Genomic DNA, 14,813 nt, shown 5'->3' on the forward strand with positions numbered 1-14,813 from the left:
ATAATGGGCTTGAATGTCTGTTGAATCATTTTGGAATATAATAATCATTATGTATTTTAAAAACGTACTAGTTTACTGAAGTAAAATTTGTGTGGTAAGTTTAAAATACGGTAGGTATATTTTGTTCTGCTGACTATTTAAAAACAAATTTGTAAAAGAATCTTTCATTGTGAAATCTTGCATATAAATAAGGCTGTTCAAACAATAATCCTTACTCTTGTTTAATAAAAACAATATTCAGTGTTTTTGTTTTGTATTTTTCTTGTTGGATAGAATGTTTGAGAAGTCAGATTTAACCCCTAGGTGTGGATGGATTCCTGTTCTTGGTAAGGGGACCTCCCAGGGAATGTTCTGTTTTTTCAGTTTATCTCCTCTGGGATCTAAACATCCACCCATGTGCTTGCCGTGCGTGGTGACCTGTGAAGGGGAAAAGAGGATCCTGGTAGTTGAGGGGTCCAACCCTAACACACCACTTTGGCCTTCAATTTCTGCAAATGTGCAGCCTTAGGGTGGCCCCCCTTGGGTCAGTTGACTGTTCCATTTGGGCTAGGGTCAACCAAGTACCAGTGTTGGATGTTCTCAACAGGTGTTGTGGGCATTGTGTCTGATGCTGGTGTTTTGGTATAGTGCTCACAAAACCCTAGCATTCCTGCAGTGTCCTTGTTTGGCATTGTAGTGCTTCTCCTCGTAGGGCTCTATGGTGGGTGGGGTCAGTGAGCACCGAAATATTCTTCTTTTTTATTATGGATACTCCAAATAAAAAGTTAAATAAAATAGTGAAAAAACAGTCCATAAGTAAAAGACCACATCTTGAAGATCATAAGCAGCAATCTCCAACATCTGTAACACCTATTGTAACTCATTTTCTTATACTACATTCTTTTTCAGACAAACCTTTAGGGCAGATGTTTCCCTTTTTCATTCAGAAGAGACTAGAGGAACTTGCTAGCTCTCCAAAGTCAGTAAAGAAGCTTTGATCTGGTGACATTGGTGGAAACATCCACATCTCAACACAGTGAACTTCTCTTGTATTCAAGGGCAATTGGGGATATATCTATTGAGGTTACACCTCATACTACTTTGAATAAATCATGAGGAATTATTATTGAAAGGGATTTGAAAAACATCCCCTAGTCAGAGATTTTTGCTAGTTTCTCTACCAAAGGTGTTTCTGCAGTGAGCCATACCTGCACTCGCAAAGATGGAATTACGATGCCGACCAGTGTCCCCATTCTAACATTTACATCACAATGTCCACCTGCCACTATCAAGGCTGGCTATCTTAATTGCAAGGTACGCTCATACATTCTAAACCCTCACAGATATTTTCAATGTCAGCGGTTTGGTCACTCGAAGACTTCATGTCGTGGTTCCTTGACATGTGCTCATTGAGGTGGCAAGGACCATGATGCCTATGAGTTTGAGACAGACCCTCATTGCATCAGTTGTAATGGCTCTCACTGATCCTACTTTCGTTCTTGCTCTAAATGGTTGGAAGAAAAAGAGATGCAGCATTTGAAAATAATTCAAAACATTACTTACACTCAGGCTCAAAAGTTGCTATCCATCACTTCATCTTGGACATATGCTGCTGCACTTCATTCCACTACTACAGTGGGAGTACAGACAGATGTCTCTGTGCCTCCAAAAGAATTGTTCTCAAACCAAATGAAAAGTCTTGGACCTCCATGGTTAAAAAAGTTGATGAATCAACTTCAACACACATCTTTGTCCCTTACATACATTCCAGCAAATCCAAAGATCCACTTCCTTTGGTTCTAGATACGGGTATTTTCTCGGGAATAACTTCTTCCACCCTAAGATGCAAAATGATTATTCTTTCACTTCCTCAGTAGCTGGAATTCTCTTCCAACAGCAAAGACCTGCCCAATCGACCCAGGGTAGGATCCATGGAGGTCGATAGACCTTCCTCGAATAAAGACAGTAAAGAAGAAAGACGTGGTCGTAAACAGAAGGGCTCTCCACCCAATTCACCTACACATAGAAAAAATGGCCATCTTAATACAATGGAACTGTCGAGGTTTATGTTGTAATCTGGATGACATCAAAGCCTGATTGCTTCCTGCCCTCCTGTCTGTCTTTCCTTCCAGCAAACATTTCTGAAACCTGCTGATACAGTCACCGTTTAGCAGTTTTCTTTCTACAGAAATAACAGGCTGTGTGATGGACGAGTGCATGGAGGGGTGGCACTGTTGCTTGATCAGCATGTGTCCACCCTGTCTTTGGCATTCAACACACCCTTGGAGGCCAGAGCCCTCTATGTTTCCTTGGGTCCTACCATCACTGTTTGTTCTCTCTACCAGTTGCCTGGAGAGATCTGTGATGAATCAGATCTTGATGCTCTTATTGACCAGTTACAGTCTCCCTTTTTAATTCTCGGGGACTTTGGACATCATCTTCTCTGGGGAAGTGGTGATATTGATGGGAGGGGTTGCTCTTTCGAGCATATGCTCTCTGATCACAACCATTTGCTTTTCAGTAGCAGTTCTTATACTTATTTTCATGTACCTGGTTAGTCCTTTACTGCTATTGATCTCTGTTTTCTCCTCATCACTATTCTCCCACTTTTCATGGAGGGTTGACAATAATCCACGAGACAGTGATAATTTTCATATAAGTTTGAGAGAGACTGGCAATGGTTGATATCACTGACCTGCATGCCCTAGTGGAAGCTGAATCAAGCAAACTGACCCTCTTTCTCTGCTTTCACAGAACTTGATTTTGCCATCATCTGTAAGCCATAGACTGACTATTATACAGGCAGTTCCTCAGTGTATTCGTAAAACCTTGATACGTTTTCCACAATATCCCCGTTCGTGATGGAATCCCGCTTGCGAAATGGCATGGAAGACTCAAAAACGGGCCTGGGATACTTTTCACAGGTATCCCACACTCTCGCACCACATCGTTTTCCAGCAGGCCCATGCACATGCGGAGTGGGTAAGATGTCAAGAAGGAATCTTGGATTAAGTGCACAATTTGCATATCTTTAACCACTAGTTCCAAAGCCATGTAGGACAAGATTCGAAAGATCGGTGGGCAATATAATTCTGTCCCTCTCTCAATCTTGCTCTCTGATGGCCAGGAAGTAGCTGATGCCTGGAGCATTGCCAATACTCTAGGTGATAGCTTTTGTCGGGTATCTAGCACTTCTGTTTCTTCCTCCACCTTCTTAGCCATCAAGACTCGAACAGAGCTATCACCTCTTTCCTTTTTTAGCTGATTGTCTCTATGACTATAATCGTCCCTTCACACTGGTGTAACTCAAACTAGTCCTTCATCAGTCTGGCAGTACATCGGTTGGACTCAATGATATACACTATGAAATGCTGTGTCATCTATCTCCTTCTCTTGCCTTTCTTCAGATTGTTTTTAACCAGATCTGGCAGGAGAATGTTTTTCCTGATGCCTGATGCCAGGCTATAGTACTTTCTTTCTCTAAGCCTGTGAAGAATCCCAAGATTCTTTAAAACTATTGTCCAATTGCTTTGATGAGCTTTCTCTGTAAGACCTAAGAGAGGATGGTTAATGCTCATCTTGTTTGGTTCTTGGAATCATCCAGTGTGGGTTCTGATGACAGCACCCCACCATGAACCACCTGATTCGACTTGAAACACTGGTCAGAGAAGCCTTTCTCAAATGAGAACATCTTGTATCAATATTCTTTGACATTGAGAAGGCTTATGTTACAGCATGGAGGTATGGCATTTTGCAAGACCTCCATGTGTATGGGTTATGTGGCCGTTTGTCCATTTTTATTAAACAAATTTTAATGGACAGGAGATTCCAAGTTCGTGAGGGTTCAACACTTTCTCGTCATTTTTTACAGGAACTTGGAGTCCCTCAGGGCTGTTTTTCAGTATAAAGATTAATGCCATCTCTGAACCACTCCCTCTTATTGTTGCAAACAGGCTTTGTTTCAATGACTTTCACATCTCATGTCAGTCATTGAACATGAGGTATGTTGAAAGCCAGCTGCAGATTGCCCTCAATTGTTTATTGAAGTGGACCACAGGAAACGGCTTTAACGTCTCTCTCTCTCTAAAACTGTTTGCATACATATTTGCTGCCAATGGGGTATTCACCTTGATCCTCAACTCTGTATTGGTGAAGTTGTGCTGCCTGTGGTTCCCGAGACAAAATTCTTGGGGCTTATCTTTGACTGTAAGCTAACCTTTATACCACACATCAAGCAGCTATGAGTGAAGTGTACAAAGGTACTGAACATTCTCTCTGTCCTTTCTTCTATCCCTTGGAGAGTGGATCAATATTCTATGCTGAAGATATATTATGCTCTTATTCATTCGAAACTCGACTGTGGATTACTGATCTGTTTCTCTGCCAGGACCTTGGCCTCAAAGATGCTGGACTCCATTCATCATTAAGGACTATGGCCATGCACCAGGACTTTCTGCACTTTTCCAGTTCAGAGCTTATACATGGTCTCATGAACCTTCTTTGCACCTCCACCATTTTCAACTGTCTTTACTTACATATTTCAAAACTTCATTCCTTCCCAAAGCATCCCATCTGGGTTTGTGTTTTCCTTCCTCGGTGGGCCATGCTTTTTGAGAACAAATGATCTGCCATTGCTGCTTTTGGCCTTTGTATTCAGGTGCAGTTGAATAAATTGGGTCTTTTCTTGGATAACATTGCTGTATACACTGGTCAGCTTATCCCACCATGGCTTGTTACAGTCCCCAAATGTGACCTGTCTTTAAGTCATTTGAGAAAAGCAGACATTCCCGATTAGAAATACTGTATGTTATTTACTGAACATTTTTCAAACTGTCCTTCCATTCCTATTTATACAGATGGTTCGAAATCAGGTGACAGTGTGGGCTTTGCCATGGTTTGTTGTGGTTCAGTGGTTGCATGCAGAATCCTCTCTACAACTTCTTTCTACAGCTTTATACTGACTCGCTTAGTTCTCTATTGGCCCTGGAATCATTTCATGTTAGTGTGCATCCTGTTCTCGCTGATATTCAAAACTGACTGGCCCATTTCTTTTTAACATCTACTTTTATCCAGTTTTTCTAGATAACAGGTCAAATTGGTATTCGTGGAAACGAGCTTGCTAACACTGCGTGTAAATTTCCTCTGGCACAATCACTGCTGTGCCTGTTCCATACATAGACTATGGTCCTGTATTCAAGGCTCAGCTCCATGCCAATTGGTAGCTGACTTGGAGCAAGCAACATGAAAACAAACTTTTCCAAATGAAATCCTCTGTTGGACTTTGACCATCTTGCTTCCATAAGTATCAGAAAGAGGAAGTTGTTTTAACTAGACTACACAATGGCCTCAGTTTTTAATCTCATCATTTTCTTTTATCTGGGTCTGATGCACCAGTGTGTAGTCTGTGTAACACTCGGGTCACAATAAGCCAAATTTTATTGTCTTGCCGTCATTATGACTCTCAACGACGGCACTATTTTAAACATGTTCTGTCCCAAGGTTTATCCGTAACATTAGACAGTGTTATTGGCAATGGTGACACTCTATCTTAGAAATGTTTTTAATTTTCTAAATGCCATTAATCTTTTTAATGGTATTTAAGTTTTTTAATTTATAGATTAGACCTTTTTTAATGTGAGTCCCCTTTAAAAATCAAAGTACATCTAGTTCGATTTGGAATTAGAAAATTGGCTGTAATGTCAAATAGCTCTAAAACCAGGATTGGAAAGGCCAACTCCAGGCAACTAACACTGCTGTTTAAACTACCCGTAAGTCATTCTGGTGAGTTATATTTACAATTTTACTGCAAGTCTTTTTAAACATTTTTTTACTTTTACTTTCTGAAAATGCTATAATGTCAGATAACTCAGAACCAGGACTGTTAAGGCCAACTTCAGATGACCTCATGGTGGTTTCTAATCTTACCTGTTAGTCTTCCTGGAGGGGTTATAATAATTCCAATTATGATAACCCCAGGTCCTTTACAGATTGTATGAATGTAGTTTTTCTCTTACTGCTGTAGACTGGATGTAAAAATTGGTTTTATTACTATTTGTTTTTCTAACTTCAAAAATTAAACTTTGTTTTGCTTTACCTTAATTTCCTTTTATGAATTTTTCTTGTTTTACTTTAATTTTAACTTTTTACTGGATGTTTGGCACAGATAGTCTACTTCCTTTGCACCATAAAACACCAAAACCAATTTTTAACATTTTAAATGAAAATATGCAAGCAACATTTATCAAATCATGTACTTATCTTATACTTTTATATACTTTTTCTAGAAGTGAATTATTACTGGACTAGAAATACCTTTCCTAATTTTGTGGAAGAAGATCAGCGAGTATTTGTATCCAGGGATGGCAATCTCTATTTTTCCAACTTGGAGAAAATTGACAGAGCTAACTATTCGTGTAATGTTCAAAGTGTCATTTCCTCTACTGGAAGAACTGGACCCTTTTTTTCTCTGAGAGTTGAACCTGCTTGTAAGTTTGCCATAAGCAGATGGTAATTTTGTGTGTATTTTTTGTCAGAAAGTGAAATAAGACTGATTGTTCTGAAACATAAAATGCCCTGTCACCTGTGTTTTTGAAATTAATATAATATGAGACTAGATTTTATATATTGCATTTCTCTAGGCTTAAGTGATGTTTTTTTTTTGTGTGTATATATTTTTTCCAGTGACATTTTTTGGTTGTTGAAAAATAAGTATTTTGCCATTTTCAAATACAGTAGTTTGTTTTCAAGCTTTTTAAATTTAGTTGTTAGGGTTATAACTTTGTTTGCTTCTTTCAAGAAAAACTGTGTCTAAAGACTTAATATCAAAACAGACCATTAGGTTTTTTATAGTTTTATTTTTTGTTTTTCATACTCAAAGAATTCTAGTCATTGTACACTTTAAGAATTGTATAAGCCTCTTGTGATATAGTTATGTACACTCAGAGGTGCGAAGTTCTATTTCTGCCAAACTGCTCTTAATATTTTCTAGTGCAAAGTTAATATCTAACCTACATCAATAAATTAGTTTAGTTGTATTTGTATTTGTGGTCGTAAGTACAGTGGTACTTATAGTAGGAGTGGGGGCTTATACATAATACATGAAATACAAATTATTTACTCATATATACCTTTAACAACCAAATGATACATCTTCAAAAGTATTTGAGACACTCTTAGGTAATAACTTACAAAATTACAAATCATAAACTAGTTGAGAAGATCAGCAGAGCAGATACAAGAAATTCACAAAACCATAAATTTCTCAATCTTCCTAACTGACTGACATTGTTGAACATTTCTAGCTGTGTAGCAAACAGACTTATAGTTATAAGTACACTAAATAGAACAACAGTACTGGGATTATGTGGTAGTGTGAAGTAGTTAATGCTTTTGCAACAGACTAGGTATAATAGATACAAGTTTGTATACACATTTGCACAAATTAAGTATTTACACTTTAACTTTTGATACAGTATATGTATCTTCACACAATTTGGTAGACTTTTAGTAAAGATTACGAGTTTTTATGTGGACAAAAATCTGATGTTTAATGAAATATTTTTGCCAAAGATTTGTTTAAAATATTGTGTTTCATTACTAGTCTGAGTGCAAAGTGATTTTGTGTTATGATTAAAAAAACTGTTCTTCATCCCCAAAATATCATATTATTATGTGTAATCTCTAAAACCTCTTAAATGCATTTCAAATGTTTGTTTTCAGTAATACTATATTCTATTTTCTATACCTTAACCATTTGGAGTCTATTAATTGACTGACCTCATAACTATCATAAAAAAATTAGGAAATAAATATAAGTTATGATTTTCTTCATGCTAGAATTATTACATATTATAACACAAAATTAGAAATGTTTATTTTAAGTATGTCACATATATATAATATTGATTTTTGCAGTTGTGCCAAGCTAACATTACACAACTTGTGTTGACACCGTGCACATGCAATCATGTTACCATATTCAATAATATAAAAATCACCTTTTAGTTTTTACGAAGTGACCTGTCTTTGTCTTAGCTGTGCTTTAGTGGACTAGTGTTTTGTAATATACAGCCACATTTCAATTATTAAACATTATATATTATTGCTATTTAGAAATAAGTTATGAAACTTATTTTTCTTTAAATATAGAACAATAAATAAAAAAGTAAAGCGAACAGTTGTTTTTCTAGCTATCACCGTTGAACTTGGTTGCTGCTTGACATAGGTTGTTAACCCTTTTAAAATTTTGCACGTGGATGATATCCAAAAAAATTTTTTGGTTAAAGAACCAAGAAATAAAAAAAATAACTGCACTTATACCATAGAATTCTACTGTTGTTTATAAAGTTTAATAACTAAGCTGTATTTAGGTCTAAAAAAATATGAAAGTTAGAGCAGATTATTGGCAGAACCTACATCCTTGAAAACTTGAATCGAAAGAACGTGGAAGTCTTTTCACAGATTAAAATGGTTGAGAAAAGACTAGGGGAATTTCTAAGCTGTCAACTGGGTTGTTCACATGTCATATATTGAAGAAAGTGTATATAGGGGACCATTTCCAAAAATCAAAAAAGGTGAATGGGGCTCTTGGGTTTGATTCAGTACATAAGCCATATCTCAACAACAACAACAAAAACGGACGAGTTCTTTATTTTCGAGCTTGTCATCCTTGTAATTCGAGTTCCTACTTTGTACAAAACTATAAACTTGGTATTTTGATGTCATAAACATCTAATTTTAATTAGTGCTGCATTCAACATACCACATGATTTACTAAAACTTATATTTAGATGTTATTTTAATATTTACATCTAAAATTAAGAAATTAACTCGTACATAATATTAAAGTTTGAATTATCTACAATTTGATTTCATACTTATTGACATAAATTCAGAAAATAGTAAGTCAGTAGAATTTTGAATGCAAGTCAACACATGCGATGACATGGCCTTTGACCTCTGATCTGTCATGAAGGGGTTAATTATATTAAATAATTTATCAACCTTTAGTATATCCACAAAATCACAACTCGTATCAACCAAGTTACACTTCACACTATAGTATGTCTGTCATCACATGTACAGTACGCATGCTACTCACAAAATGTTTGACATGCATGTATACACCATTATTTGCACAAACCAAAATATTATGGTGCACACCCACCCACAATGATGATATACATACAGGATATCAACACCAATGAAAATGATGCATAAGATAATCTCGCCTTTTGTGAAAAAGGTGACTGAAGAGGTGGAAAAATATTTTAGAAAACATTGAGAAAATAAAGTGAGAATGGGTATGATGTAATAAAACTTCCTCTGTACAAGCTCACAAGGAGATGTTCCAACATTTAGTTTTAGACTAACTCCTGCAATTGGCTTCAAGCCTGTATTGTCTATATTTGGTATAGCACTTCACAAATGCCCACATTTTTAACATTTTCAATCTGCTGCACAGATTTAAAGAAAATTGAAATATGCTTCATAAAAACATTTGCTTGTGTGTATCCTTAGTATCTTTATTCCACAACTTCTTAATAGAATTCAGATTGGAGATCCTAATAATTACAGAAACAAATTGGAAATCCAGCTCATACTTATTGACCGTGCTGGTTAGATATCTCATGGAAACAGACAACCTCATGAAACAAAACCTGAAAGCCACATTATCAAGATAAAATATATATTAATTACAATATTATTTTCATGTATTCTCAAGAAAGCTGGTATAGGTATTAGCACTTTAATTAAAATAAAGTACAGAACAGTGTTTCAACCTTATTAAGTCATCTTCAGATTAACGACTTTTTGTTCACTTAGCTTACTTTCATACTTCAAACTGTAAGAATAGTAGTACAGCAACATTTTGTACATACTCAATTCTACATTTTAATGTTGCCATTCCTACTAAAGTACAGAAACTCTTTCACTTTATTTCTGAAGACGAAAGTTCTTTGACTTATTTCTTCACAGCAATAATTATAATTATTTTTGGTTCTTTAAGTATATTGCTCTATTTCCATTTGTAGCAAGTGGACAGAAGTTGCTGTTCCCCAACACTTTTCCAAAGTCATTTCCAGAAGCTCCTTTAGCAGGTCAAAATGTTAGACTGGAATGTGTTGCTTATGGATAGTGAGTTTTAACTTATGTAATAGTTCAGTATTCAGCATAATGCATTAAATATTAGTGTTAGAAGTTGTCCTGATGAAAAAAAAAATTAATTACAAGATGTGTGTTTGTTGATACAGCTAACAAAATAAACATTTAAAAATAAATATTTTTTTTTATTTAACTTATGTTAATAGAAAATTAAGTATATAAATAGTCCAAACTTTTAGTGTAATGCTAAATTTTGCATCAAAACATTCAGTACAAGTTTCTACCAAGGAAACTAGTATTAAAATACATTAAGAACTGATTAAATGAATATTAAGTAATTGTGCCATATACTAAACCAGGCATGTGCAACATCCTCCAGGGTGTAGGCAAGATAGCAATTTTTAAATATATTTGTGGGTCACACCATACCAAGTAAAACAAATTCGAAACAACTGTGATTTCCTTGACAAAATTTCTTGTTACTACCACAAAAAGGATACAGAGTAGCAGTAGAAGATATAGTGAATGAATTATTCAAATAATAAAAGTTATGAAAAATGTTTTAAATCATATACTGTAACAATAGGTGGATCAGATGCATTCATAGCTAATTATCCTATTTTTAGTATTACGTAAGTTTTACATTGTTAAATTTATAAGGCAAAATTTTAAGAAAATCCTGAATTTCTTCTAGTGTGAGAAATGACATTTTTTCCTCAAGGTAATCCCTTCTTTTAATTTACTCACTACCCCTCCAATAAGTATGAAATTTAATGAAAATTACTCATTACAGTATTATTACAAAAACAAATAATAATATTCCTGACCTTCAGTCTTTTGTAGTTACAGAGCCATCAAGTAGAAAATCATACCCCTCTTGTCACATTCTCTCTTTCAGGATTTGTTAATAGTTATCTTTTATCTTTAACTCTGTATTCTTTATAAGCAATAGAAAGCCAAAGTTTTCACCTGTCTGTACAGATAATTGTCGATTTATTTTTTACCGAGAGCTTTGTTCTGAAGTGAAAGATATAAACTGGCTTAGATGAATTTGTTATGGATCTTGTCACATGATTATACAGTACACAGCAGTGGTTACCCCTATATACACAATAATAGTAAGACAAAAATAGAATAATTGGATCAAAAATGAGTTCATTATTTTGTATTTTATTTGTAAAAATTATTTTAAATTTAGAATTTTATCAGTTTGTAGGCACTTTTTTTTTTTCTTTGATTGATTACAGGAAAAAAAGTTTATGGGTGACTCACAAGCCAGATTCAATTATATTTTAAGAACTTATTGCAGGCCAGATAAAATTACCTTGTGGTCTGTGGGTTATATGTTACACATGCATGTACTAAACTTTCTAGTTTTCTTACTTAAAAGTTTTGGTGGCTTTCAATGAACTAGACTGGGAAAACTTTGAAATGGGTTTTTGTATTGCACAACATGTGTATGAGAGCTTTTAGCAAGACCTTTGTCATAAACACTTCATTTTGTAAGTTTATCATAAACACTTCATTTTGTAAGTTTGTCATAAAGAGTCAACACTATTTTATTTCTAAAAAAAATCAAATTATCAATGTAAAGAGAAATTCATAGGCTTTTTAATGTTTTCAGTCCTGTTCCCTTCTATAATTGGACTCGTGATGGGTCATCCAGAAGTCTACCACAGGGTTCTTATATGATCAATTACAATCGTGTTCTTATAATTCCAAACATACGAGTGGAAGATATGGGAGACTATATATGTGTTGCTAGTAGTGGCATTGAATCTATACAGAAAGCTGTCTCTCTTAGTATACAAGGTTTGTATAGTCCTAAGAATTTTTTATTTTTAAAAATAAGTTATAAAAGCATAATTTTTTCTTTTTGTCTTAGAGTTAATGAAATTTTATTGATAATAGGTTTTAAACAAGGAAGTTCTTTTTTGTTGTTAATACATGTGGTAATGTTAGTGTAAGTTTTTGCTTGCTCATTTGCATAAACATTTCTGATCTCTGTTTGATGTGTTATTTTGTAAAATCGAGGTTACTGCTCAGCCTAATCATTATTTTTATGTCTAACTTTTTGCTAGAATTTGTCTTATTACTGCTGGAATAAACTGGACTATATTTGTAAATATATTTTAGCATATAAAAAATAATGAATAATTTTGGTAGCGTAACGAACCCCATTTTCTGAGAAATTTTAAATTTTGCAGAATAAATTGATTAATCTTTATTATTACCAGTAGAATGATACAAATATGATAACCTAATTGATTAAGTGTATTGGATATATATATAGTTTTTATCTGCTATTCTGCAGCACGTCCTCAATTTACAATAAATCTGGATGACAAAGTGATGGACACTGGGAGTACCTTAACATGGACTTGTGAAGCTTTTGGAATACCAGATGTTACTTATAGTTGGTGGAAGAATGGACAGAAACTTCTCATTGATCAGTTGATGCCTTCTGACATCACCCGATACCATATTTTTGAAAATGTTCTAACAATTGAAAACCTGATTGCAGAAAGAGATGAGGGCATGTATCAGTGTAAAGCCACAAATCAACTAGGTTCTACATACTCCACAGGACAGTTACGAATTATTAGTGAGTTACAATTTATTTTGTATTCATAAGTAAATTGTTTTCATCCCTCTTTAAAAAAAAAAAAAAAAAAAAAAAAATTCTGTTCCACTAAAATGTAATGGTGAAAATTTGCAAAATTTAAAGATAAGTTACTTTTTTAAAATTTGTAGTAGTCAAATTCTATTATTACTAATCTGATAACACTTGTGCTTTAATAACATTTCACTGGTATTATAAAGTACATAAATTGTGTTACATAGAAGAAAATGAAACTTTGAAAAGCACAAGTGCATCATCAAAAAAAGCACCATTAAATTTTAAAATACTGGTGATATTGTTCTTAGGAAAACTGTGAAAATTACCAAGATATACTACCGCCTCTAGTTACTTTAGTTTGTTCTTTTCCACATCTTTAGTGTAACACAATTATCATTTTGTCCAGAATTCAATGGAAAATCATTTCAATGTAGTATCAGTGTTGAGGTTTAATTCTTCCTTTGGAGTTTGGAGCTGTTGTTATTTTACATTATTTACACCTGTAGAAAAACTTGGTAAATTTTATTTTGATACAGATTGTTCAGGTAGCTTTATGAATTAAAAACAAGATAAATCATATTACTGAGAAAATTAGCGTTTGGCTGGTTGAGGTCACTACTACTATTAAAAGGCTTGATTGAAAGTTAATCTAAAATCTTTTTGAACTTGCAGACTAATGGACAATGGACTAATTGAACTCTAGAAGTGATAGCTGCTTTTTCAGGGCAAAATATTTTAATTTTTTCATTTGTCTTCTTAAAATTAGTTTATATAGCAGTGCAGATTGCTGTTATTATTGTTGGTAGAATGAGATTTTTTTGTGACTTCAAGTAAAATATTTTCATTAATGTGGGATTTTATGCAATTTTTCGTTTTTCAGTAATCAAGATTTAAAAAATTATACTTTCACATTTATGATTTTTCTTTACATTGTAAACATGTTTGCTGAATATATGTTTACTGATACATTATTAATAAATGCTTTACAGCTTTAAGTCCAACTTTTGAAAAGTATCCTCTGGAGAAAGAAACGTATGCAGGAGAAGGAGGAAATGTTACAATTCCTTGTCGTCCTGAAGCTGCTCCGAAACCCAAGTTTACCTGGATGCACAATGGTGTTGTATTAAGTGGTAGTGGTCGTATTCAGTTGATAGACAATGGATATCTTTATATCACTTCTGTACAACGTGGAGATGAAGGCCAGTATACTTGTACTGCTAAAAATCCTCTGGGCTCAGACAAGAGTTCTGGAAATTTAATTGTTTTACGTGAGTTGAAATAAACTTCTGACTATTAATTTTTCTAAAGTTAATCTTAAGTAATGTCCAAGATGTGTATGAAAAACAAGTGTTTAGCTTTATATGTATAATTTATTTGTAATTGTCTAATTTAGTTGCACATAAAAATGGGCCTTCCAGTTGCACAGTGGAATGTCTGTAGACTTGTACTGCTAGAAACTGGGTTTCAGTATCTGTGGTGGGCAGGACACACATAGCCCATTGTGTTGCTTTGTGCTTAACAACAAACAAACAAAACAGAAAGGTGGATGGAATGGATATAACCTTTGTATTATTAAAGCAAAAATTTCATAGTTACTGTTAGAAAAGATCATTGATTATAAATATTATAGATTTAAATAACATTAACATTTGAAATTTAACAAAAACCTTTATAAATGTATGTACTTTAAAAAAAAGTTAATTTTGATTATACAATTTCTTATAAAATTTGTTGTGTAATGTGATTATATGCAGTTGGACTTTGAATAGCTCATTTACAAGGTAATTTACATTTTGATTATAATATACTATTTATTATCTTAGTTTTCACATTTAATTTGCATAGTTTTTAGAACCTGCTAAATGAATATCAAATTTTTAAGGTAAAAGTTTATGTTTTGTTTTCCATTTTCTCCACATTGCCATTAATTCTGTTATCATCAATGTACAATGCAGTGAAATTTTTAAAATTAATAAATGGAAATATATATACTTACCTTTTATCTCTTATTGAATGATCTTAAAATATCTTAGTCATATGTGTAATTTCATGTTTTTACCTTTTCCCTACAATGTGGATTCCTCTATGTTGTGAGGGTACTTCCCGTAGA

At 33.9% G+C, this 14,813-nt stretch overlaps 1 protein-coding gene across 5 annotated transcripts in view; it reads left to right on the forward strand.

Moving 5' to 3' along the window:
* Positions 1 to 14,813, forward strand: part of Cont (Contactin) — a 106,797-nt gene that overhangs the window by 43,845 nt on the left and 48,139 nt on the right. For all 5 annotated transcript variants that reach the window (XM_076506236.1, XM_076506235.1, XM_076506238.1 and 2 more), the window contains exons 9-13: positions 6,264 to 6,464; positions 10,014 to 10,116; positions 11,708 to 11,895; positions 12,398 to 12,688; positions 13,693 to 13,971. In XM_076506236.1, the coding sequence (XP_076362351.1) occupies positions 6,264 to 6,464; positions 10,014 to 10,116; positions 11,708 to 11,895; positions 12,398 to 12,688; positions 13,693 to 13,971 (1,062 nt within the window). The remainder of the gene's footprint in view (positions 1 to 6,263; positions 6,465 to 10,013; positions 10,117 to 11,707; positions 11,896 to 12,397; positions 12,689 to 13,692; positions 13,972 to 14,813) is intronic.

This window comes from Tachypleus tridentatus, chromosome 6, assembly GCF_004210375.1.
Source record: "Tachypleus tridentatus isolate NWPU-2018 chromosome 6, ASM421037v1, whole genome shotgun sequence".
NCBI classification, from domain to species: Eukaryota; Metazoa; Arthropoda; class Merostomata; order Xiphosura; family Limulidae; genus Tachypleus; species Tachypleus tridentatus.